Below are 27,905 nucleotides of genomic sequence, written 5' to 3'. Positions count from 1 at the left end.
TTTTCTTGGATTATAGCTAAGAACTCTCGATCAAGCTACCTTCCAAACAAAAAAAAAACCTAAATTAAAATCGGTTCATTAGTTTAGGAGCTTCGATGCCACATACAGATACACACGTCAAACTTATAACACCCCTCTTTTTGGGTCGGGGGTTAAAAAATAGATAACATTGACGCAAAAAATTGTGTTCCAATTTGGATGTTACAGAGGATAAGAGCCAATACAAGCGTATGTAAATTGAGATCTACGGCGTAGGTACTTTGACTTGCTCTGCAGAATTAAAACACATCTGCATAAATATGTCTCGTTTTATCACTGTCGTCTGAGCTAAGTCAAAATGAGCTCTATCAAAATGATCTCAGCGTTGTTTTGTCACTATTTTTTCTTGTGAATGATTCTACTGAAGTGTACTTACACTGGCAATCAAAAAAAAGGAATAAAACTATCCTAGGTTTGATATTTCAGGCGAGTTGGACAATCCACAATTAACCATTCAGCTTTAACAAAACCCTTCTTGCACACTTGATGGATTGGTGTATACGCACAGAAGTATCAATTTAATTATTTTAATTTATGCGTACAATCCACATTTGAATGTTCACTCAGGCCGAGATCTATAGAGCGAAGTTTTACTTTTCTCAGACTTAAGTTACAGTTGAAACGAGACAGATTTATTTATGCCAGCGACAGAACACCGTCTCGTTTTAACAGTGCCTTAAGTTTGAGCAAAGTTAAAGTGCGCTCAACCTCAACCTCAGAGACGGTCTGTGTGCAGTAACTGAGCGGTGCGGCGCAGATCAGCAACGTACTTAACGGATAATTTATGCTGAAACTTACGTTGCAATGACTATACAATATACATAATGACGATAACAATCAACAAATGTAATGGTCCTTTAGAGCTCGAGCACATCTAGGCGGGCCGTGACATCGCATCTTTCAAACCAGTGGTGGTTCCTTTGACCATTTAAAATGTTCTTATTTACTTAAATAAGTAACGAGCATTTGGATTTGAGCAACTAAATACCGTTTATGGTTTTAGATTTATTAAGAATCTTGCACAGGTTTACGATCTCATCTGATACTAATAACTGACAATGCAATTGCAAATGGATTTGTAATTTAAGGGTGAGATCTATACAGCTTTGACTTTGCTCAGATTTAAGTCACTGTTAAAATGAGACAGCGTTATATCGTTGTATTTATACCATCGATTTAACGCTGAAATCGTTAGGCTACGCTTCTATTGCGTATATTATCTTTCTTAATAATTTTTAGAGTGGCATTTGGCAATTTAAAGATACTTTCAATTTTTTTTTGAATATTTCTATTTCTGACCATTACTGAGCCGCAGGTCCCACCTAAATGTGCACTGGCCATTAAGCTTACTGGAAACTAGACATTTACACTATATTTTTATATATAAAATTGATACATATCGAAGATGATTAGTGTCTCATAGTTAAAGGCAATTATTTTATTGCTGCATAGTGTAACGGAAGATCTTATTCAAGCTTAGGTACTTACTCTTACATGGAATTATTTGAAACTGGAAAATTTATCATTTGGATCTTATAAAAATAATTTGAAATTAATCTATAAGACTAAACGCATATGTTACCGATTTGCGATCGCTTCAGAAACAATCAACAGAGGCTGAGATCCGTATAACGTACTTTGACATTGCTTGGACTTAATTATTATTTTTAGTTAAACTGAGATATATTTATGTCGGGGACAAAACCCTGTCTCGTTTTAAAGTGTCTTAAGTCTGAGCAAAGTCAAGTACGCTATAAAGATCTCAGCCTAAATACATTTTGAGACCATCTACTTTATTAGAAAAAATCTGAAGTATAAGATTTGAGCAAGTTATTATCAATATTATAATAATACCTTATGTTATTAAATTGAGTGAACATTTTCATAGTCTAGAATATTTTTAACATACAAAATATAAGGTTTTCGGGCACATATACATATAAATTGCGCAATCCACAGCTGTACCGCTCGTCTTATCTCTTCTCTTCCTTCGTAAGGAGATTTTATAGATTGTTTTTGACAATGTCCATTAAAATCGGTCGCATGCGCGCTTAGTTTTAGTTATAATTGAACGAGAATTTAAAAGCTTAAATATCCGGTACATTCATTATTTTAATTGACATTATTATTAATTTCACATTATGCAAATATTCAGTTTAGTGCATACAATTGCTCACAATTATTTATCACATTGTTATTGCTTTTCGGAAACACACACAAACACATATCACATATCGAATTAAAATACTTCCATCGATAATACCGAGCTCCGTTCGTACGGATCAATAAAGTTTACGTATAACATAAAACAGAAGAGATTTTAGAGAGTGACCATCAGTCTTATCATCGCAATGTTACAATGTGGAATTGTTTGGAACATACATGGCCAATATTTCAGCATAAATTATATAATTACTTACAGAAAAAAAAAACAGAACTGGTACCGTGTGCGTAGTGTACACACACAAAGGTACGCACGACGTACACAAAGACACAGACGAAACGTAACACAAAATCACAAACACATGCTTGTTAGACATAAGCACACGACACAACCGGTTTGTTAGTAACTTGATATACATTGTTCATATCTTAAAACCGTAATCCGTAAAATTAACCTACGTTACAATAAATAACCAAATCGTTTAGTAAAACGCAGCTGCATCTTATCTTGAGGGATTCTGAATTCATCGATTGAATACAATCTTTTTTAAAAGTAGTACTAAAACCAGGTTTATAAAAATAGGTTATAATATTGCTATGAGGTGATTTTTTTTCACAATTCAACCAATTGTTAAACCAAAGTTGAATTTCAATTAGATAACTAGAAACATAATACAACTAAGAAAAATGTACAGAGTAATATAATGAATAAAAATAATACTGTATCACTGCTGCGAGCAGCAAGCAATGTTAATGGAGAACGTTAACTATGTGACGTCACCACGAAACTATTCCGATACTTAAGAGAAGTTAAATTCACTGAATTAATTCTTTGAAGACATTTTCTTCCTAATCACTCTAAGAATAAGATCGAAAATATTTTAAAAATCACGATGATAAACTATTTAAAACGAGAGAGCTGAAAAATATTATAGAGAGCAAACTTTTGAGATTATTAAATATTTACGATATTTACGGTATTTTAGCTGCTTATTGGTCTAAATGTTTATTGTCAAGGTAAATTGCCGTTTCACACAAGAGTGAGTAAGCGATGCCACGAAACATTATAGCATCGATAACTATACAGAGATCCCAATTAAAGGATAAATAATCTCAATTTTTAAAGCTTTTCGAATACGACAATAAGGCTGAAATCTGTATAGCTTGACTTTGCTCAGACTTAAGACACTGTTAAAACGAGACAGCGTTATACCGCTGGCATAAATCCGTCTCGTTCTAACTGAAACATTAAGTCTAAGCAAAGTCAAAGTGCACTTAATAGATTTCAACCTAAATCACCAACCACGTGGTGATATACGGCCAATTCCTATCTGTATCCTCACGATACGATACTTAGCGACGTTGTTATTTGTTAATAAAAATTGTAGTGAGATATCAAAATGTATGCATTACATACCTACATTTTGATATCTCACTCGCCATTTTAACTCTAAAGTCCGACAAGGCTCTATTGGCGCGTGGCCAAAATCAGAACTAAAGCCGCCATCTTGAGAAGCGCACATGTTGATAGTTCGTTGCATGCGTTGTATCAGCATAGAGCTACAACTGCGCTCTCACTCAAGTGCCATAAGAACCTTGTCGGACTGTATTATGTCAACTATCATGTCAAAAGTACGATTTTAGTCCTTAATTTAAAGGTAAACCGTACTTTTCATTTGACACATAAAGCTAAAATGGCGAATGAGGTCTCAAAAAGTATGCACTATATATTATCATCTTTTTTTGACAAATAACAACGTTGTTAAGTAACTTATTGACAAATTACGGATAGATTGATTATTATTTTCGGCCGATAATGTATATTATGAGTAGAAATATAAGCTGCAACAGAAATGACGTAGTTTACCTGTTCGCTTACGAACGCACGAAGTGTAAGCAAGGTCTGCTAAAGATATCACAATGTCTCATAGACTGCTCGTATTACTGGCCCGTGGGGGGTTCATATAATAAATAAATTAATACTAAATTAAGTAGAGACGTTAAGTAAAGGACGGTGATCGAATGAGTTAATATAGGCGACTGGCAAAAAACTAAAACAGCCCCGAGTAAATTACAAGTAATGTAAATGCTTTTCCGCTTTTAACACAATTATTTACATAACACTGACCACAATGAGGTGATTCTAGTACAAAATAAGATAATGCCACGACCATTTGGTTATGCGTGCTCGATGGAGGCCCGACGCGCTGCATCCCATGCAGTGGAATATTCAGTATTGGTTCCTTACACTTCCAACGATTACAACTAAACTCTAAATACGTAACTAATACCAAAAAATATAATATTAAGTATAACGGCATTATGCATATTAAAAAGTGCGATGCTACTTATGTATAATGTACAAATTATCATACAGTAGCCGGCAGGAAATATTTTATATCGACCAAGAAAGTGATTTCCGCTTTGTAGAGCGCTGTCTCTGTCACTCATACCTATGTGACGTTTTGTCGGTCTGCACGACAGAGACAACGCGCTTCAAAACCGTTATAAATCGGTATCTCTTTCTAAAGGTGCAATATTTCCTGCCGGGTACTGCATACTCAACGACGTGTCATGGGAAGATTTTAGAATTAATTATTGCTCATCTATTTTTTATCGTTCTGTCCTACCTACTTCCGTAAAAGTTAAAAAATAATGTCTACCGCGACTCCGCTTGCAGTTTTGTATAAGGAGACTCATATTTTGTCATTATTGCTTAAAACAGACCATAATATATATCCTTATTTATATAATTATCATTACGAACGAATAATAATAATCGCCAGAGTAAAAAAAATACTTACATTTAAATACTGACCGAAATGGGAAATAAATAACTATAAATTTACGAATTATCGTTACAACTAAGTAAATAATAAAAATTTACAATACCTTAAAACTGACCTAATCCTAAAAGAATACTTGCTTCCTGCAATAGGTAACCGTAACAATAATTTCATCATTATCAAGAGAGCGTTAAAGGCAAGGTTCCGAAACCCGAAATTGATCACTTATCAATAATGAGTTTCACAATGGTTATAGACCGAGAGATGTCAGTCATATAAATGAACTTTCATACAACACAATGTGGCTAATTACGTTTCACGCTATCTCTAAACTAAACTAAAATCACAGGTCTAAATGTAATTCTGTCCCTTTCATAATACGGAAGAGACAAGGATAACATTAGACTTAGACCTGCCAATTAAGTTTAGTTTAGTGATTGTGTACAACAGCAGAATTAGCCACACTAGGTTTGTCTTCGAAGTCCCATTAAAAATGGTAACCATAAGACGTGCATAACATACATTTTCTGTCACAAAAATATACATATATATATCATAAATATCTTCTGATGTTTAAAACAAAATGAATATTAACAAAGAATTTCATGATTTTGAGGCATTTTTTTCTGACAATCCCGCGGTCTATAACATCCAGACATTCTACACAGGTTTTCGTCCATTAAAATAAAACCAAATAAAAAAAAACATCGAACCTTGAATGAGAGTACAACATTCATAATTCGCCGCTCATATATCACAATGTAGGGAAAATATTCGAATCTCTGTTAACATTGGTACCTGTACACCTATTGGTCTAAGAGATGGTGGGAAATTTTGGGTAGGAACTTGACAAAAATATGATCAATTTAGCCAATCACAACAATTGAGAATATAACGATTAATAATCACAACTTTCACAATCAACCAGCAGAAACGTAGACCAGCCAGTCTTAGATGGTTGACGACGTCGTTGCTTTTTTTTTTTTATTTAAAAGTTACCAAACTTTTAAGCAGTTTATAGTATTATTGCATTTTAATTTATTTTGTAATCTAACTGGTATTTATTTTAAATCAACTTTTGTTAGTCAATAATTGTTTTGACGGCCAGCTAGATCGTTTCCATACCCAAGCAAGGTAAAAGTAAACTGAGAGCTTGTATCAAGTAACTTCTCAAAATAGACCACTAGCTCTTTACCTATATCCTATAGGCACTGTAAACGAGTATTGGCCGCGCCAATGATCGCATCATTTATACACACTTATGCCCTGCATATTAAAATTATTACCATTTCAAATAATCATATAACCCTCGTAATACTATAACTTTAAATCAGATCTGTTTTTGAGACTCAATTTTCTTATAGAGAACTTAAATTTAAACTATTCGTCCGTTGTTGTACTATGTAATGAATTAAATTGATACAATAAATCTAATTTAGTTATGCCGGTCGACTACTTCCTCTTTACTAACAATAATCTAACATTCAGTAAACTAAATTCTAAAGAGCATACTTTGAGTTTGCTCAGGCTTAAGACAAAGGTAAAACAAGACAGATACAAATCTTAATTCTGAGCAAAGTCAAAGTACGCTCAATAATAAATCTCAGCCTAAATGTCCACCGAAGATTATTTACTCAATAATAAAAGAAATATTCAATAATAATGTCACTAAATCCATAAAATAAACTCTGCTATCCTTTTCTGCAGGAAGCATTATGAAAGGAATACAAAATCGAACTCAACAAAGTTTTTAGAAAGTCTATAAATTAAATTCTATAATATTCTATAGTTAATATAAGTTTGCATTTATGTAACTTTATGACATTGCTGTGTTCTATGACTTCTAGCTCAATTCTCAATACCTTTGGAACATGATTTATGTTTAGAATAACAAAGTAAACCGATCGGCATTTTTAAATTAGATCAATTGTTATCACCTATCATATCGGAGATTTCATATTTATTACTATAGATTATAGAATATAGATGATGGAGTAGAAAAATATTTGAATATATTATTGAATTGTTTACCTAAAATATCAACTATTTCTATACTAACGTAGGTACAAATAGTTTAAATTTAGTTCGGATAAAACATAGATTTGCATATCAACATGTAACTTTCGTAGTCTTTTGTCACTGGCCTTACATTACAATACTACCGATCCAGTAGAAACGGATGCGCTTTATAAAATAACCATTTTTCTCTTAGACACATAAAAACTTATATTTATTACAATAAAATCAAAATTTCTTTAAGATCTCTTTTATGCCATAACGTGAATTTTGTGACGATTATTTTAAAAGAGCGAACTTTTTTAATTTTTTTTTTTAAATTAAGACTTGTACAATATACGAGCGAAAAAATAAATATCCTAATAATTTATAATACAATACGTCATGTAATACTTGCATTTTGTAAGTCATATAAGTGACAAAACATATATGTATAATGTATATGTGACAAATAATTTGAATTAGGTTTGCACATCTCTACAACTTTACTAATAATAATAAAACGTTAAAAAATAAAAAGACCAAAATGAACCCAAATCTCTTTTAGCGTCTTTTAGAAAATACTCCGATTAACACGTGAGTTCAACTGTCAAACATTTATATTTATAACCCAAATCTCAATGTATTAAAGTCGTACATTTTGCACTTGTTTAAATTTTATCGACTCTAAGAAAATAATCGTCACAACAGTGCACTTTATAAACAATACGTTGTCTATGGTATATGTAACTGGCCGTTATTGTACACGGTATGGAGTGCAGTTGGCTGTGAGCTGCGTAACTTTACTTGCAGTGTGTAGGGAGGGGTATCACAGGGCAGTCAGTGCATTTCTTCCGTCGCGACGTGGCTCGCGACGAGGTTGAGCGGCGCCTCGTCGTATTCTGGCATGCTTCGACCGACCTAAGGAAATGACTAAATATAGAAATCTGAAGAGATTTTCACTCGATTTTTAATTGTTTTCTATAATAAGTTAGGCTAAGTTGCACGCTTCGACGACCTAAAGCAAATTAGTAAATATAAAATATGAAGATATTTTCATACGGTTTTTATTTGCTGATAAATTGTTTTAAAATTAAGTTAAGGCTAAGTTGAGTAATCGTTAGGAAATTTTAGGCTTTGCATTGGCTAAAACAAGTTATTGAAAGACGATCGCGTCTAAATGCTATTGACTTCACTTCACTCATAAGTCTATATCCTGAGATCCATATCCATACTAATATTATAAATGTGAAAGTGTCTATCTGTCTGCTAGATTTCCCCGACCAAGCAGTTTATTTGGTACAGCGTTAGCTTACATCCTGAGGAAGGGCACAGGCTACTTTTTATCCCGGAAAATCAAAGGGTTTCCACAGGATTTTTAAATAACTTAAATCCACGCCGACGAAGTCGCGGTACTACATGATAGTTAATAATCTAACTGCGTGCGTACCTGCGTGCGATGCGTGTGTGAGTGCGGGCGCGGTGCGTGCGCGTGTAAGGCGGCTAGTAGATGCGGTTGCAGTTGTCTCCGCAGCGCCGCCAGTACGGCCTCCTCCGCTCCCTCCCTGCCAGCTTCTCCTCGCCCCGACCCGCCGCCCGCGCTCACCGCTCCCCCGCGGACGCCCGACTCCGCCTCCACAACAACTGGTGCTACTACAACACCCCCGCCCCCGCTTGCGACTTCTGTAGTACCTCCGCCGGCACTTCGACGGGATTCTAAAACAATATTATGCATTAGTACTTACACGTACAGAAGGCTTACTCCAAAAAGACGTCGGACATAGGTTACTTTTATCTCGGAAAATCAAAGAGTTCCCACGGGATTTTAAAAAACAGACGCACGCAGACGAAATTGCGGGCATCACCTGTTTAATTCAAAAACACGCAAAGACAATAGTGAGAAGGGATACTTACTGTTGCGCGAGTGTTTGGCGTCGTGCCGTGGCCGGCGACGTCGTGTGTGTATGGTGTCGCGCCGCATGGCCGTGGGGCGCGGCACGCCGTGCAGCTTGTAGTACAAGCCGCACGCGTTGCACACCATCTCTCCCCGCGCGTCGCGCCGCCATATCGTGGTGGTGTGCGTGCCGCAGTTGCTGCACGACAGCTCGACGCGCTGCACGCCGCGTGCCGCGCCCGTCGCGTTCACACCGCCCCCGCCAACACCTGTGCCGCTGTCTGACACCTCTTGCTGCAAACCAAAGGCTTATTTTCGGTATTTCTCTGATGTCTGAGGCTTCCTAAATGAAATATAGAAACGCAAGCGCATAAAAACGAAGTAAACCGAGTCTCTTTGATAGCAAAATAAACTCAGGTTTTTTTTTTCAAATTATAGACCAGCGCGTGGCTGCAATCGAAACTGCTGACAAGTGATATGGCAGCCATAGATACTTGTGAAATTGGTGTACTGAAAACAAAACACAAAGGGGGCATAAAAAGGACGGGCCAGCGCACCACCGCCGTTTTAATATCAAAGTAAATGAAGGTTATTTCACTACGGCGGTGTGCGTTGCACCGAAGGTACACTCACATTGTCGTGCGCAAGTGGCCAGGCGCTGGGCGCGTCGTGCACGAGCTGCGCGCGCGCTGGGCAGCTCTGCTTCCGGCGCGCCGTGCCCGCGTTGCCCGCGCCTACTCCGCGCCCAGAGCTCGACCACTCACCGTTCTAGGACAAGAGTTCAAATTATTCGCACGCTTCTTCGCCACTTACACTGAGGGGAACGGGAGACGCGGTACAAACCAGTACGCAGGAGATTCGTAAGGTAATATTCTGACGCTTCATTTGAGCTAATCTTCACTCAAGCGATTGATTCATTTTGATTTCATTCCAAGTTTAGACGTTGAATTTATTAGTGGAGAATACCGAATGAAAGGCAGAAATTAACAGACTCATATCACCATTACACACACAGGGTTCACACACTTGGATTATTAGATTGAGAAAATTAAATAACATCTAAAATAGGCAATTATTTCTATAAATTACAGTATCAACACATTTTAATATACATTTAAGTCATACAGGCATATGAGATCATCATCATCATCATCAGTACCTCCTCAGAATGAGAAGGTTTAGATCATAGTCTACCACACTGGTCAAATGCGGATTGGCAGACTTCATACACCTTTTGAGAACATTGTGTAGAACTCTCAGGCATGCAGGTTTCCTCAGTATATTTTCCTACATCATTAGACAAGTAATATTTAATTGATAACTTTGTTACAACATTTATAAACTAACAATATGCTTCACTTATTAGATAGATAAATACGAAGGACAGGTAAACATTGAACTGTAGTATAATTAACCATGAATGGTCCATAAATCTCCAGCCCATACAGAATATGAATGAAACAGGAAGACATGAAATGACTACTTGTATTCCTCATCATGATAAATTTCCTCATTTACTATTTATCCTTAATACTTTAGGAAAGACTTACTTAGACAAAGTATGATACATAGTCACATACAAAACCTAACAGAAAAAGTGTCGCTTCGACTGTGTCGTATTCAGCAACATAAGCAGCACCAAAAAAAATTAAAAACGTAACATCTTGTAATTTATTCATAAGAGGAAATACATTTAGCATATTACTTGTTAGCATATTAAGTTTGAACAAAATTGCAATATAAAATAGAATACAAAATCAAACATAAATATTATGATATACATACATCAAACAAAACAATCTGATGTGGGTGTCCTGATAACTATGAAACCAGTGTTTTGGCAACCAAACTTTACTGAGAGATTATAGTCATCTCTTCTTCTCCCACATAATTTTACACTCCACCTCAAATCAAGTCAATCTCTGTGGACACGTTTCGCGATGTAAGTAAGCCAGAGGTAATATTATAACGATTTCAATATTCAAAAGCAGACCTTGGTTCCACATACAAGAACTTTACCAGTAATCGGTGAGACGGCGCCATTGGGCGGTATGAGAGATCCGAGCAACGGAGATGTGGCAATTCTAAGCGGCGACACGGCCATACCGACATGTTTGCTGTTGTCAAAATGACGTGCAGGCGCATCACTACCTCGATGCTAGCACATAATATGACACTTCACTGACGCTGAGAGACGCTGATTACGGAGATGTGGCACTTTTGAAATAAGACACGGCCATACTGAGATGATGCTATTTATCAACCGACTCTGTAGTAGTGTCTGCCACCAGCACACATAGCAGCCAACCTTGACTACAGGGAACCAGTTAGAAAGAAAAAGAATACTTCACTGACCGGTGAGACGGCGCCATTGGGCGGTATGAGAGGCGCAGGCAACGGAGATGTGGCAGTTCTGAGCGGCGACACGGTCATACCGAGGTGTTTGCTGTTGATCAACCGGCGCAACAGTTGCGTTGCTTCCCCACCACTCCGACCTGAAAACAAACAATTTGTATTTTTTTCCAAACACTTAAATAAACATAAAAATTTAAAGGACATGCACAAGGATAACTTATATCCGATCAGCTTTCTATCAGAAGAACAACTAAATGAATAAAATTCAGATCTTAAGATTTATTGCATTATACTGCACAGCTGCAGCACAAGTTTTTCACAAAGAACAACAACTGATTGAAAATTCCTATTATAATGTAAAGAATTATTTAAGGATTATTTACTCTATCAAATATTATTGTTTCACAATACACACCGTTTTGTTTGTGTAATGCCTGCCAGAGGGATTCCTTTTCGCTCTCGGGGTCGTGTGGCGGCTTCGGCGAGGACTGTGCTGATGGTACTGACTGGGTCTCTTCGGGGTCGTCCTGAATAAAGTTATGATCATCTCTTAGGCTGAGACCCATAGAGCGCACTTTGACTTTGCTCAGACTTAAGATACTGATAAAACGAGACAGCGTTATACCGGTGGCATAAATCTGTCTCGTTTTAACTGAAACTTAGTCTTATCAAAGTCAAAGTGCGCTCTATAGATTTTAAGTCATTTTCTTTTTATTTGATAGGAAAACTTACTAAGCTATCCATACTATTATGAATTCGACAGTGTGCCTGTCTATTTGTCTATCTGCTACCTTTCCACGGCCTCCCATTTAACCGATTTTGACGTTTTGTAACAGGGGGAGTTTGCATCTTGGGGATAGACATAGGTTACTTTTTGTCCCGGAAAATCAAAGAAATCCCACGGCATTAAAAAAAACTTATTCCATTATCTATTTGATAAAGAGATACGGATATAGGCTACTTTTTATCCCGGAAAATCGAAGAGTCCCCTTGGTATTTTTAAAAACCTAAATGCACGCGGACGAAGTCCGTAAATAGTACAAAAATAAGTGAAGTAAGAGGTCCTTGATAATGGAAGAATGGTTAAAACGGTAGTTTTTCTAACTTGTCTTATATTCACAGTTTTTGGTTCATTTTGAATTAAAATTAAAAAATGGCTACTGAATCTAATGTAAATGTTTTGGTACTGTCAATTTTTTACGGATAGCTTCCGATTTGCGTAACAAAGGATCATGGTTTTAACCCCCGACCCAAAAAGAAGGGTGTTATAAGTTTGACGTGTGTATCTGTCTGTGGCATCGTAGCTCCTAAAGTAAAGAACCGATTTTAATTTAGTTTTTTTTTTTTTTTTGAAAGGTGGCTTGATCGAGAGTGTTCTTTAACTATAATCCAAAAAAATCGGTTCAGCCGTTTGAAAGTTATCAGCTCTTTTCTAGTTATTACTGTAACCTTTACTTGTCGGGGATGTTATAAATTTTTAATTTACACTTGTTAATACATAGTTACTCCTAGATCGTTGAACGTATAGATAAGAATACGCTAACGCCTAACAAACAAGAGGACAATGTAACACTGATTGTCAAGATATACAATGATGTCGTGCATTCATGCTTGACTTAAGATATATTGTCTTACACATTCCAAGGAACTTGGTGAGTATAGTTAAGTACTAATTACCGTATGGAAAATAATCAGTATCAGTCATTTTAGCATTTTATGGTCATTTTCATTAGCATTGAGTTAAACCATGGAGCAACAAACCCCATACATCAAACTCGAAAAAAACGGTAAAAACGCTGCCTGATGATTACGAGGACGTAAAGCTTGGAACTTATTATTCTCGTATATATCTCTTTCACTCTCATTACAGAATTAAGTATTATGATAAAGATAGCGATAATATTAACTGAAAAGTAAAAACTTAACTTACTGAATGACAAAAAGGATGATGGTGAACTTTTTTATACCAGCTAGATTTAGGTTATTTTGCAGGACATTACATCATCTAATATGACTTCAGACTGGTCATTAGCACGTAATTTTGTTAATTAAAGTTATTAAAAATTCTTACCTGCGACACTTCAGAAATATCCATTTGTAATCTGTCGGGGTCTGACCCACTACTGCTCTGGCTGCAATCTTCATACACTGGCGCGTTCTCTTTCGACTGTTTTGATTTACTCGTTCGTCCAAACACGTGCTGCTTGTACTCCTCCGCGAAACTTGAAGACTTATTGCTTGTTAAGGTTCTGTGTAAAAAGACGCCGGCTTCCCGGTCGGCTTGTTCGGACTGCTCCGCCGACTCGTTCTTCGTGCAGCCGTACAGCGAGAGATCCATCTCCTTGTTGTCGTGGTCATCGTTGCTGCCGGGGCTGGCGGCGTGCGGCGCGGCGTAGGCGCTGTACTGCTCCTCGGGGTACTCCTGCGTGTACGTGATCACCTCGCTGACGCCGGGCACATGCGTCCTGTCGATGACGCTCGTGTAATTAGGCGGGAAATTCTGAGATTCCTCGTTTTCTCGCTGCGCGACCGCGACAGCCTTGCTTATGATGTCGATGACGGCATTACAATGCATAACCTCTCTCGCTCTGTCGGAAGGCGGTAAACTCGGCACGCTGTTGAACATTATGTGAGGGCTTTCCTCCGCCTTCACAGCGTACTTAGTCGGGTCGTAGTTTTTTATCTGCAGTAGTGTGACCGCCGCCTGCCGACTCTCCAGGTTTTTCATCTCTTCCGTGGAGTCCGGCGAGCCTATCTCCGCGTACTTTTGTTTACTCGCGTCGTCGTACTCGCATTCGTTCAGTGGCTTGATTATTTCTTCTAGTTTGTCCGCCGTCACGTTCAGGACATCCTATAAACAGAATACGATCGTTTGAACAAAGGCTGGCCGATATTAATAGCGAGATAATAGACATTAACATTAACCAATGAGGAGCTCGCTCAATTTCATGACACTTCGTGATATCGCTCGCGGAGAGGCTGATAAGATAATACCACAACTTTATCGGAAAGTGTTCGTACAGTGTCCTTTCTAATTTTGAGGAAGATGTGCTTTCTACGAGATATACCTGGAGTGAGTAGACGTAGAGATAGCAGCAGGATAGCGAGGCATGCCCGAGCGGCGCCGGCTCGCGTATCTATTGTGGTTGTTATATAAGTTATGGTGTTTCTTTGTCGTAGGTGTTAGTGATATTATGTGTCCTAGTTTACGCGAGTCACGCACTCGGCGAGGTGATAAACGGCCCTTGTGATATATTCTTTCAAGATGTCAACAATCTCACGCTGAACTGTTCGAGGCGCAATGTCGACAGAATACCTAATAACTGGCCCGAGGAGATGAAAAATGTTTCAAACCAAGGTAATGCAGGTAGTAAAGTAAAACTCGCTCATTTATTGTGGTAATAGCTAATTGTTGTCTTTCTAGGCCGTCACCGATGCTAGTAGCATGTATGTACGAAGTACAAAATAAATAACTCTTCTTATCTATACTAGAAGTTTAGGTATTCGTATTTGCAATACCTGTATCTCACTATTTATGGAATAATACTTCAGGTGGGAGTTAGATAAATGCATTATTATAAAAATTAAAATTGGTTAAAAAATAAATAAATATCAACAAAATTTAAATGCAAAACTCCGAACATAAAAAACATAATAACAACATAATAAACTAAAAGTACTTATTTTTAAGTAAGGCAACAGTATAAGTAAAGTACTTATTTTTATTTATTACATATTTATTAACAACATGCCTACACCTAAGTATAGATGACTAATTCTTGATTCACTGTCTTGGATAACGTTTTTCCTGATAAGTATTCTATTCGACAATGTGTGATAACAAATCGTAATTATCAGAATTGACATGGCCTACTCATTTATTTTATCATTACTTTATTAATGCAATAAAAAAGGTAATTCAACAAAAAATATCGAAAGTTAATAATTTCTCATAGTTTAAAGCTGCGCCCATTTTACGTGTTATCTGAATTTTTAAGTGTTTATGGAATTACTCATAAATAAATCACTTCTACGATTTCGATGCAATTCAATAGCAAATGCCATAATGGCTTTATTTGTACCCAACTTTTTAACTTATTGGCGGTTCCTCTGGTACCTATAATTGCAAATGCTCATGGGAGGCTGTAATTTTAACTAGATGAACTTCTACTCTTTTAACCAAGCCAAAAGTATGTACCTAGGTACATATGCAAGCCATTGACTAATGTTGTGGTTGGTGTAAGCCCAGAGAACTTAATAGAACCTTCCAGGTATAAATAGGCCCTCTTATCACTATCTAATATTTAATCTACGTTAATATTATTGAATCGTATGTTGCTTACGTCTAAACATATTTAGGGTTCCGTACCTCAAAAGGAAAAATGGAACCCTTATAGGATCACGTTGTTGTCAGTCTGTCCGTCCGTCCGCCCGTCCGTCGTGTCTGTCAAGAAAACCTATAGGGTACTTCCCGTTGACCCAGAATCATGAAATTTGGCAGGTAGGTAGGTCTTATAGCACAAGTACAGGAATAAATTCTGAGAACCGCGAATTTGTGGTAACATCATTAAAAAAAATTAAAACGTGTTTTAATTTCAAAGTAAGATAACTATACCAAGTGGGGTATTATATGAAAGGGATTTACCTGTACATTCTAAAACAGATTTTTATTTATTTTTATGTATGATAATTTTTGATTTATCGTGCAAAATGTTCGAAAAAATTCTCGAGTACGGAACCCTCAGTGCACGAGTCTGACTCCTACTTGGCCGGTTTTTATATTTTTTTGTTATCTTTCAGATGGGCACGTGTTGATAACATTTTTCAACAACAGCATAACCAATGTGACCGAACTTCCATCGGTGCCGGGCAACAGGATCGCTATTAGTTTCAAATCAAACAAAATCAATGAAATCAATGACGATGCCTTTAATAATATCCACCGGTTGGTGTACTTGGATGTGAGCAATAACCGCTTATCTGGTGAGTATCACTTCGTTCGATTAATCTGTGACTAATGAGTAAACTAGATTGTGTTCGCACAACGTAGGTAAGTGTCCTACCTAGGCACAGCCATACTAATATTATAAATGCGATTGACTATGATTGAATTAAATGAAATGTTTTTTTCATCCCATCTATTCGAAAAGGACGACTTGGTTCACCTTTAAGTGCACCCAAAGGTGGTGTTTTCTTTAATGAGTACTTAATAAGTGCGCGGCAAAGATGATTGCGGCCGCAATTATCTTTGCCGCGCACTTTTTGAATTTGAAACATCTTAGTGTTCAGCGCCAAACAAATCGAACACAAATATTGTTTGAACTGACTGACTGACTGACTGACTGTCTGTCTGTCTGTCTGTCTGACTGACTGACTCGCACTTGGCCGGTTTTTTTCCAATAAATTACATAGTTCCACTAATGTAAAAAATCTTACAATATATCAGTTGTAATATAACGATCTGTACTACGCACTGGAAGGCCATTCCGTATTTTAGTAGCGCATAATATAAAATGTGAAAATACCTCATGTAATTGTTATCAGATAGGTAGATACATTCTTTGTATCTGATCTCAGATAAGTCTGTTGCGTTCGCGGAACTCCCGCTCGAGCTCATATTTGTATTTTAACGTTACAAATACTTAAGTTGAAAAGAAAAATATTACGATACGATACGATAGTGGTTATTTTTGTAACAATATTATCAAAAGTCAAATAATGATAAAGCCTATCTTAAAGGATGTCTAACCTAAATGTGGTGTTAGTCATAAAAAAAATATCAAGCCAATCAAGCCGTATATCTCACGGTAGTTTAAACGCTAAAATATCATAGCAGTTCTCATCCATAGCACGCACCTCTCTATATAAAAAAATAGCTACGCCGAACCCGTTTCCAGTCAATGCTAAGCTATGTGGAACAATGAAAATGATTCGTGGATGTCACATACATCCATAGCATAGCAACGTAGCGTAGACATCTCTGGTGATCACATAAATATGTACTTATATAACTTTATTAACAATTTCAGGAGACGTACTTCGAAGCGAGATCTTCCAAGGGCCATACAAAGATGGCGTGTACAAAAGCATAGCGTTGGAGACGTTGAATCTGGGCAACAACCAGATTCACTCGCTGGACCGATACTTGTTCCAGTACACACCGAACCTAACCCGCCTCTACTTGAACAACAACCCTATTGAGATACTCGATCATGTCACTGTACTAGCTCTATCCAGTGCTACCAAGTTAGAGGTACACCATTTTTCTTTTTATTATGGTAAAACTTACACACACGAAGGCTGAGATCTATAGACTTATGACACTGTTAAAACGAGACAGCGTTATACCGCTGCCATAAAGCTGTCTCGTTTTAACTGAAACTTAAGTCTAAGCAAAGTCAAAGTGCGCTGTATAGATTTCAACCTAAGAGTCCTAAGTTTGGCTCTCATCCGATCCGAATCCGTGAAAATACGGATATTAAAAATTCGGACCGAATTCGGATATTGCTTACGCACTAATCCGATATCTGATCCAAATCCAATCTATTCAGTGGACATCTTTGACATATCTACGTCAATTATGTCCGATTTGAAACCGAGACACATCCGAGATATTCTTACGGGTGGCGGAGACATATCGGATGATGGAAGTTGGATCTAGTGCGTAAGCTACCATTCATCGGATGAGTGCGCAACCTCCCCCAAATTTTACCCCCTTAGGGGTTGAATTTTTAAAAATCCCTTCTTAGCGGATGTCTAATAGCTATCTACAACGCAAATTTCAGCCCGATCCGTCCAGTACTATGAGCTGTGCGTTGATACATCAGTCAGTCAGTCACTCAGCTTTTCCTATATATATATATATATATATATATATATATATATATATCTGTATTTTACGAATAATTCTTCGCCTCAACGATAAAGACATGCCTAAATATAAAAGGAAACTGAAGCGAAATACCTACACGTTCAAATTCCGGTGGATAGGAAGACGTAAAGTCGATTTAACCTTAATTAACAATGTTACAGGTTCTAGATTTGGCCAAAACCGACATCGACAGCATACCCCTAGACGCCTTCCGAGGCTTAGTGAACCTACGCCAGATCGACCTTTCCGGGAACAAGTTCGCCACTGTGCCGGAAAGCTTGGGACTGGTCGGCTCATCTCTGCAATACCTGACCTTCAACAACAATCCCATTGTCGAACTCAACGATGACAGTTTTATAGGTAAGGTTTACTTAAAAGCCCATAAGAGGCAGTTCCCATTTGTCGTCTATTGGGTCCAGATTTAAAAAAAAAGCGAGCAAACGAGATGGCGGGTCACCTGGTGTTAAGTGATTACCGCCGCCCATGAACATTTGCAGCATCAGAGGTACCGCTGATACGTTGCTGGCCTTTCAGGAATTTTAATCGGACGTTGCAGTGGCAGAACATTTTATATGATATATGTAAGCTATTCACCCTTGTCTGAAACCGATTTTGTGTCAAAATGTTCTGCCACTGGAATCCGGTTGAAATCCGGGCCCGACAGCCTCAACTGGGAACGTGCTTTAACGAAAAAAAAAATTGAGAAGCTGCGGGCATCAGCTTAAATAATTAGCTTGAGGAATAAGCTTAACTTTTCGGTCACTTTCTATAAGCACATCATCAAAAACTACTCAGAAACGTAACGCGAACAGAACTTGGTTACGAATTTTACAATCATTACATAAAATACTGATTTCGTACGGATGAAGATGACTTTCTATTTTCTATGCTAAGTACCTCTTGGTGACTTTATTTAAAACAGTAAGATGGCTAATAGGTAATATTATATTCACTTTCAAGTCGAAAGTGATCCATACAGAATTCTATATTCGGTACTAAATTTTAATTCGGTTACAGGAATATATTAAACTTCGAAACTGAAAAGTTTAATCTATGTAATATTTTCGTCGTTCTTTTTAACCCCCGACCCAAAAAGAGGGGTGTTATAAGTTTGACGTGTGTATTTGTGTATCTGTCTGTGGCATCGTAGCTCCTAAACTAATGAACCGAATTTAATTTAGTTTTTTTTGTTTGAAAGATGGTTTGATCGAGAGTGTTCTTAGCTATAATCCAAGTAAATCGGTTCAGCCGTTTAAAAGTTATCAGCTCTTTCCTAGTTACTGTAACCTTCACTTGTCGGGGGTGTTATAAATTTTTAATTTACACTTGTAGCAATTCAAAAATCAGACGTTTAGTTAGACGTAACACTTTTCTCAAAGTCGAAATTCAGGTAGTAAGTCGTTTCAAATACATAACTAAGGTATTGTCTACACTCCAGACTCTTTAAAGTTTGTTTAGGGTCAATGTACAGAAATGACCCCTCAACATTTTGATTGATATTATGTAAAGATATGCTTTAAGATGCCGCTGATAAAAAATTCATCACTTAAATCTAAAGGCCATCTCCACAGTCTAAAAATTTTGCGTTGTAGGTAAGCCTTGTATTGTGTCGTAAAACACAATTCTTTGTTAACATGACGGCTATTTCTTAGAAAAGATTTCAAATATACAGCGAAAATATTTCGGCAACACAACACAGCATCCGGTAAAACAGAATTTAACATACGACGAAATTTTCTGTTAGTGTGGACACGGTTTGATTAATTTATCCATACTATCCATACTAATATTATAAATGCGAAAGTGTGTCTGTCTGTCTGTCTGTCTTCTACCTTTTCACGGCCTAACAGTTTAACCGATTTTGACGTTTGGTACAGAGTTAACTTATATCCCAGGGATGGACATAGGCTACTTTTATCCCGGAAAATCAAAGAGTTCCCACGGGATTCCTAAAAACCCATCCGCTTAACCGATTTGTATGAAATTCGGTACCGAGGTAGCTTGCATCCCTGTAATTGACATAGGCATTTAATCCCGAAAAATCAAACAGTTCCCACGGGATCTTTAAAAACCTAAATCCACGCGGATGAAGTCGCGGGCATCCTCTAGTGTATAATAATTATTAATTATACAAAGATAAAAAATGTTTGTCGTTAGAGGTGACCGACCATCTATCACAATGCAACGCATGACTTTGCAAGGTTAATAATGTGAGATTCCATAACCTTATAAAATGCCATTAAGATGTAAACAAAGCACATAATAATTAATTAAGTGTTTAAAAAAATCGAGTTCAAAAAGGCTACATAGAAGTAAGAAAATCTGAATAGGACAACTATTTTGCAGTTGCAAAAACTAGTAGATCAATAAAAAATTGTAACACCACCTCGAAAGTTTTTCATATTGATTATTGAAAGAATCGTCCAAATCAGCATTCAAGACAGACAAGGAAGACTTGAAGAGTGATATAGACTACTATTATTCCGGAGAATCAGAGTTCCCACAAGATTTTCAACAACCTAAATCCACGCGGACGAAATCGCGGGCATCAGCTAGTAATCAATAAATGCAGATTTCCTCGCGATGAAGAATTGAAATCTGTGATATAACCCAACTTAATTACCCGTTACCAGCATATTAAATCCGTACTATTACTAATATTAAAAATGTGAAAGTGTGTCTGTCTGTCTGCTAGCTATTCATGGCCCAACAGTTAACCGATTTTGATGAAAGGTACAGAGGTAGCTGGCGTCCCAGAAATTGACAAAGGCAACTTTTTATCCCGGAAAAACAAGGAGTTCCCATAGGATATTTAAAAAACACGCGGACGAAGTCGCGGGCATTTCAAATAGGTACACTAGAGATCCCTACGAAAATTGTAATAAGCTACCCGTGCAATGCCGGGGCGGCTCGCTAGTCTATACTAATATTATAAAGAGGAAACCTTTGTATTTTTGTATGTTTGTATTGAATAGGCTCAAAAACTACTGGACCGATTTCAAAATTTCTTTTACCATTACTTAGAGGGATTCTTCCGAATCCGTATAGGCTATATTTTATCCCGGAAAATACATAGGATTTTTCGTGGTAGTGTCCACCCGTGCGAAGCCGGGGCGGGTCGCTAGTCACGAATAAAGGGATTATGCTACAACTTTCAGGGTTAACAAATCTCGTCGAGCTGGAGGTCGGCGAGAACAATTATCTCGAGGAAGTGAAACGCAGCACATTCACGCCGCTAAAGAGCCTACGGGTCCTGCATCTGTGCCACAACCGCAATCTACGATACATTAGCCATAACGCCTTCCGCGGCGTTAAAAACAAGTGGACTTTGAAAGAGGTAACTTTGTGTAGTTAACGATTTTAGGGTTCCGTACCTCAAAAGGAAAAAAGGAACTCTTATAGGATCACTTTGTTGTACGTCCGCGCGTCTGTCTGTTCGTTTGTTGTGTTTGTCAAGAAAACTTATAGGATACTTCCCATTGACCTAGAATCATGGAATTTAGCAAATAGGTAGGTCTTATAGCATAACTTAAGCAAAAAATCCGTAAATATGTGGTAAGATCACAAAAAAAATTATTAAAATGTGTTCATGAACAAATAAAAAATTAGTATTTTCAATTATCAAAGTAAGATAACTATTAATACCAATCATATAAAAGGGCTCCTGTACATTCTGAAACAGATTGCATTTATTTTATGCATAATAGTTTTTGATTTATCGTGCAAATGTCGAAAAAATACCCGAGTACGGATACCCTCGGTGCGCGAGTATGACTCGCACTTGGCCGGTTTTTTCTGTTTATTCAATGCATGCAAAATATAACATAACATGTTATAATTGTATACGTATAGTTGAATACATTTACTGATCGCTTTTATCCCAAAAATAACGTTCGATCGTCCTCCTAATTTAAACAAATTCATCAGAGAATAAACATTATCCTAATCGTAATTCATCGATCCATTACGTATAACTGTAAAATATAAGTGTTTTTGGTTGCTGTTATATTCTATTTCCCGAATAACTATAAAATAATCATATTTTACACTTTATTGCGTTATGTAAAGTTTTTATAAAAATTAGGACACAGTGAAACATTATCCGAGAATGTGTTTGCATTTACTTTGGCCCAGTTGTATTTTTTCGAATTGACAAGAAAACAAACTGGGTCAGCTGATCAATCATATAATCGTTGTTATCATAAACAGTTGGTTGCACAACTTATCAGAAACTATGCTGATGACTTTATAATTTAATTCTTTGTATTAAAATAATGAAGATAGGCCCAGTGGACGTATTTCGTCGTCGGGTCCAGGGTTCGAACTTCGGGCACACACCTCAAACGCAAATAATATATGTATATTAAAAAAATTGCAAGTCTGACTCGCACACGAAGGGTTCCGTATCATCGTACAAGAAATAACACTTTTTTTTTTAATTCTCTTGGCGATCATTTTGAAATGTTTATTATTTGTTGTTATAGCCGTAATAGAAATACATATATACATTCTGCGAAAATTTCAACTCTCTATCTATTACGGTTCACGAGATACAGCCCTCTGACAGACAGACAGACGGACGGACAGCGGAGGGTTAGTAGTAGGGGCATAGGCACCCTTCGGGCACAGAACCCGTTAAAACGAAAAAAATTACTATAGAAATAAATAAAATTAATTCCATTTGATTAGAAATTTTCAACTGGTCTTTTCCGTGATGTAAACAAATATCTTCTCATCGAATTTTTCTGTGAATCACTTATGGGTGCGCACACTCCGGTGTGGTATATACCTAATCTAACCTAAGCTATATCATACATTCACTTTTACACAATCCGTTTCAAACGATCTTCAAATATTAATGCTTAGCTGAGGCTTAGCAATGTTTGAAAAACCCCAATAGCTCAAAGATCTAGCTAGTCTAGGGTTACCGGTAAATCATGGTATCCAAATGGGAAAAATAAAATAAAAAACAAAACCCGACTACAGTAAGTTAATGTAGTTCTGTAATAACATTTTTTGGAACCGGTGCCATATTCATCTTTAAAGATTTTAAAAGTGAGACGTCATATTATTACTCGTATCAAAAGCTTCTTAAATGATCTTAAAATACTTAGGTACCTAGTTAACATATTTATGCCTTAAAAAGAGGAAAACCTATGATATAAGCCACTAAGTAATAAAATATAATCGTACGGTAACCTTTTCTCGCGTGGTTTAACAAAAAACATTGCAAAAAAACGGCGAAAAAAACGTACGAACCTATCTAATATCTATCTACTCTGTAAATGACGATATAGTTAAGGACTAAGCTTCAAGAAAGGCTGGTTTTCTTTTTATTTTAAAAAGGTTATTGGCCATGCTAATCATGACTAATATTGCCCTTTCACCTCCAACTAAGCGTAAAGCTTGTTCTAGGAATAGATACGACAATAGTGTAACGGGTAGGGTTTGAACCGCCGACCTTTCGGAACTCAGTCCGCTCCTCAACCGTTGAGTTATCGAGGCCCTATGAAGGTTTGTGAGAATATCGTTTATTATCGATACTATGTGACAGACACGTTAGATTTAATGTCTGTGAAAATAATTCCTAAATAAAAGTCTCCAGTCTTGTCTGGTGAGGTGCAAGCCTCTAGCCGTGGCTAGTAACTACCCTGTCGTATCGCTAAAGCACTAAAGGATTTAGCGTTTTGTCAATATGATCGTGAAAATCGATAAAGGTGGGACAATGGTATAATAACCACCTGGGGGCCTGGTGCACTTTGCCCTTTGCATCAGATTTTTTTTCCACGCACATGCAATCTGTGGACCCGACCCCCTTCTGCTGTGTTCCCACTAGATTTTTAACATGGGGTTTTAAAGGGCGGACCAACATATTCCTGAAAAGCCAACAACCTTTGGTGCTACAAATATTCATGGGTGGCGGTGACCCGTTTGCTCATTTGATTGTATATTTACATTCCTTACTTTCAAAAACTTCCTTACTTCCCGATTAGCGCGTTTAATTTATTCATAGATTCCATCGTCTCTTACCAACAGGCAACAGGTGAGATCGCAGTCAAGGGTCAACTTGTAATCGAATAAAAAAAATTCCTCTCCACTCAAAATAGAATCAGGGATATTCCTAAATAAGTCAGTGCAGTGGGACAGTGGTACTGCCTATACTTATACATGTCTATATTCGACTCATACGAGTAAGATAGGCGAAACTCATTAGTCACGCCATCGCATCGTCTATTTGGCCTAGAGCCGGCGATGGTTATTATTGGGAACCCAAAAAGGGGCCGATATCGCCTTCATTCTATTTTACAATATAATATAGCTAATTCTGTGTACGAAATCTCTAAACTAGAATGACAAGTGTAAATATTTGCTATCCCTTTCATAATGGCGCCAGCGGAAAAGGATGCCACTAGAATTTATACTCTATCCGCGGAAAGAAGTTAGTATAGCGCTCTCTCTGTTACGTAATCTCATACAAATGATAGAGACAAAAATTTTAGTGAGCGTTAAACCATTTTGAGTTATCAACCAACTAACTTCTTTCCGCGGATAGAGTATAGATTAAGACAATTTAGTTTAGTTTACAGATTATGTACAATGTACATACAACAGAATTAGAACTATAATCACCTACCGTAAGTGGAACGCAATTTGATAAGATCAAGAGAATGTCATCGTTAGTGGATTTGACGCGTGGTTGCGTTGCAGTTAGCATCAAACAAATTAGTGCGATAATCCTTAGGGTGCATACAGAGTGGAGTATTGCGAGTATCTTCGATAACAAGTTAAACTCAACTTGTTCATACGTTGAATATGGAACTAATCCAGAACTGTGTTTGAAAATGCACTTTTGGAGGCTATTTCTAACCCACTTCAAGCCCGTTTTTTTTTAATGAACAAAAACAAGGAATGACGTAACAGGATCCAGATTTTTTAAAGCGCGATTTAAATAATGTTTTAGAAAGAAAACTAGTCCAGTTCTGTTTGCTAGATCCTTAATCATCACGATCATCACATCATTACCCTGAGCCCGTGCTCCGTGTCTCCTCTTAGAAGGAGAAGGGTTTAGGCCCTTCTTAGAAGGAGCAGGGTTTAGGCCCCTCTTAGAAGGAGAAGGGTTTAGGCCATAGTCTGCCCCGCTAGCATAGGGTGGATAGGCAGATTTCACACACATTTGAGAACGTTATGTAGAACTCTCAAGCATGTAGGTTTCTTCACTATGTTTTTCATCACCATTAAAGCGTAAAACACACATAACTCCAAAAACTTAGAGGCTTGAACCCCTGACTTGCCAAATAGGAGGACAACATCTTAACCACTACGCTATCACCACTCTTATCTCTCCTCTTTAATATATTCTTTGAATCAACAGGTGTACCTAGATGACAACAAGCTGAGTGAGCTATCAACAGATTTGCTACCATGGAACAAGTTAGAGGTCCTCGGAATGACCGGGAACAAATGGCTATGCAACTGTGACTTGGCCAATATTGTCACTAAACAGGAAGCCGGCACTAAGTTCAAAACTGGGGAAATACCATAGTAAGTCAAAAAAACTACTTTCAAAAGTGTCCAAAAAAGTTTTCCTTCAGTAATAGGATAGTAAGGTTCGATTAAAATTACAAGGCTTTATCAAAAAACTCAAAGGAGCATATAAAATCTATCATAACATCATTTAGTACAGAAATAGCTTGCATCCCGTAGAGAAAATACAGCTACTTTTTGTCTCAGAAAATAGCATTCCTATAGGATTTTTTAATGCCTATCTGTTTGACCAATTTTGTAAAATTTTGATGAAATTTGGTACAGAGATAGCTTGCATCCAGGGATGGATATGGGCTACTTTTTTATCAGAAAAGCTTTTGCAGCCATAAACAAATATTTTTTTTCTTATAGTTGTGCCGCACCAATGAGATTAACTGGAGCTTACATCACAAACATAACAGCATCTTTCTGCCCAGCATTTGACACTACATTTGCAGCCAAGAAAGGTTTCACCATATCTGACTTAAGACCAAAACATATTATGTGGAGCATCTTAGGAGTAGCAGCAGTAGTTGGTATCGGATTGATATGCGGACTTCTAGTCAATACAATAAAGGCAGTGTACAACAAGAATGCGAGGCCCCAGCCCATTCGGTACTTCAATATCAATGATGATACCAATTTTGCATAATACAGCAGTATTTATCTTTTGTATTATTATCATTTAACTAATAAAAGGTATTCTAGTGATTATTAGTGTACTGGTGTAGATATTGTTCTAATTGTATGTTTATATTTATGGAAAGAAATATAGTTTTTTTTAAACCTACCTCTTTTGGACCTGTGAGCGAGTTTGCATACTGAACAAATTGTACCAGGAGTCGCTCTGATTTGTGTGACAACTCTCTAAATGTGTGGAACTCATCAAGTTTGCTTGCACAACTACCACAGACCACCTGTGGCAGCATATCTTCAGGTGACACCTAAAAGTATTTCAAACATTAGGCACAAATACATTAGTTTCACAACATCTCCATCAATGTGAGATGATGTGGCCACTGACCTTTTACTAGTGTAATCATTATTGATGATTCACCTCTAGGTAATCTGATAACTGATTAATAACATAAAAACCTAATAAACCTGTTATGTATCATAGATCTGGCCTCATTGAGGTAACATTGAAAGGGCAAATAATACTCTCCCTCACTTTGTTGGCTATATTTAGAAAATATTGCTTCCAAAAATAGCAGTATTGGGAGATAAAATGTGAAAGGTTCAAATGTAGGATCTGGTTTATTATCGATTCCTAACAAATACAAAGTGAGTGCATGACGGTGTTGGGCACGGCAGCCGCGGCAGGCTCGCGCGCTCGAGAGGTGATCTCTCATCCCCGTGCGCTCCTTTGTTATCAGGCGGCGGAGATGCAGCGCGCTGCCAGCGACGGCTCGCCACCCGCCTCGCCTATCACTTCCACGAACGACATTAGTCATACGCTCGAGCACTCGACGCGTGGGCCGTAATATGATATCACAATGCGAAAATACCCAACACCCGCGAGAAAGTTAATGGCGCTTATCAGTATCCACAATCTCTTACGCTTATACTAAACTTTCACACGAGAATAACACATCTTTTACACCACTGAATCGTAATAATATAGCAAATTAGTTACCATTAGTGACAAATATGTGATTATCATCTCGGAAAGTCGTGATTTATCCTTATCACGGTCGAATATTGGAAGTTTAACATCACTGCAATTATCGCCACAGAATGATAAACAAAGGCGACACACTGAATGGAACTTCGGCGGCAAATTACACATATTTAGAAATCAAAACAGAGAAACGTAGCCACAACGAAAGAGAACATTTAGAAAAAAATGTGTTAACTAATATAAAAACTAAAAGAATTTGATGAAAATATAACTTAGCATGCGATGATGTAGGATACATCACATCGCGATTGTCAACCAAACGAGCGAGCAAGCTACACACACACAGTTGCACACCATTGTTTACGGTACGCTGATTATTGCGTGTGTATGCTAGATAGTGGCGCTAGTAGTACAACAGTTGACGTACTGATAAAATGATAACGTTGTCAAGTGATTTCTGCTATCACTCGTTACAAAACATTATCACTCGCACACTCGCCCTAAAATTATATCAATAAAGATCTTTAAAAAATTAAATTAATAATCAGGAACAAAATTTAATAAAATTACTAAGTTGCCGTAGGTACATTGTAAAAAATAGAATGCTGAAATAATTTATTGAGGCAAATAGAAATAATTGATAGTACTGCAGATACA

At 37.2% G+C, this 27,905-nt stretch overlaps 2 protein-coding genes across 3 annotated transcripts; one reads left to right on the top strand and one right to left on the bottom strand.

Moving 5' to 3' along the window:
• Positions 1 to 312: 312 nt before the first annotated feature.
• Positions 313 to 27,674, bottom strand: LOC123872011. 2 transcript variants are annotated; one of them, XR_006797394.1, is made up of 10 exons: positions 27,264 to 27,674; positions 26,419 to 26,571; positions 13,304 to 14,083; positions 11,648 to 11,759; positions 11,233 to 11,372; positions 9,511 to 9,645; positions 8,898 to 9,171; positions 8,434 to 8,699; positions 754 to 7,904; positions 313 to 601 (listed from the first exon to the last, which is right to left on the bottom strand). XR_006797394.1 is itself a non-coding variant. In XM_045916117.1 (9 exons), the coding sequence occupies exons 1-9, from the start codon at positions 27,414 to 27,416 to the stop codon at positions 7,824 to 7,826; spliced, it is 2,094 nt and encodes a 697-aa protein (XP_045772073.1). In that variant the 5' UTR covers positions 27,417 to 27,674; the 3' UTR covers positions 313 to 7,823. The 2 variants fall into 2 exon arrangements, 1 of the variants encoding a protein (XP_045772073.1); XM_045916117.1 differs by having other exon boundaries at positions 313 to 7,904.
• On the top strand, positions 14,150 to 26,412 carry LOC123872013 (phospholipase A2 inhibitor beta-like). The gene is made up of 8 exons (XM_045916119.1): positions 14,150 to 14,305; positions 14,413 to 14,590; positions 16,033 to 16,215; positions 17,262 to 17,485; positions 18,265 to 18,463; positions 21,262 to 21,440; positions 25,476 to 25,645; positions 26,000 to 26,412. Exons 1-8 carry the CDS (start codon positions 14,279 to 14,281, stop codon positions 26,277 to 26,279), a joined length of 1,440 nt encoding a protein of 479 aa, XP_045772075.1. The 5' UTR covers positions 14,150 to 14,278; the 3' UTR covers positions 26,280 to 26,412.
• Positions 27,675 to 27,905: the final 231 nt, after the last annotated feature.

The sequence above is a fragment of the Maniola jurtina genome, chromosome 14, assembly GCF_905333055.1.
Source record: "Maniola jurtina chromosome 14, ilManJurt1.1, whole genome shotgun sequence".
In the NCBI taxonomy this organism is placed as follows: Eukaryota; Metazoa; Arthropoda; class Insecta; order Lepidoptera; family Nymphalidae; genus Maniola; species Maniola jurtina.
Note: the sequence above shows the minus strand (reverse complement) of the source record. Positions and strands in the feature narration are given on the sequence as shown.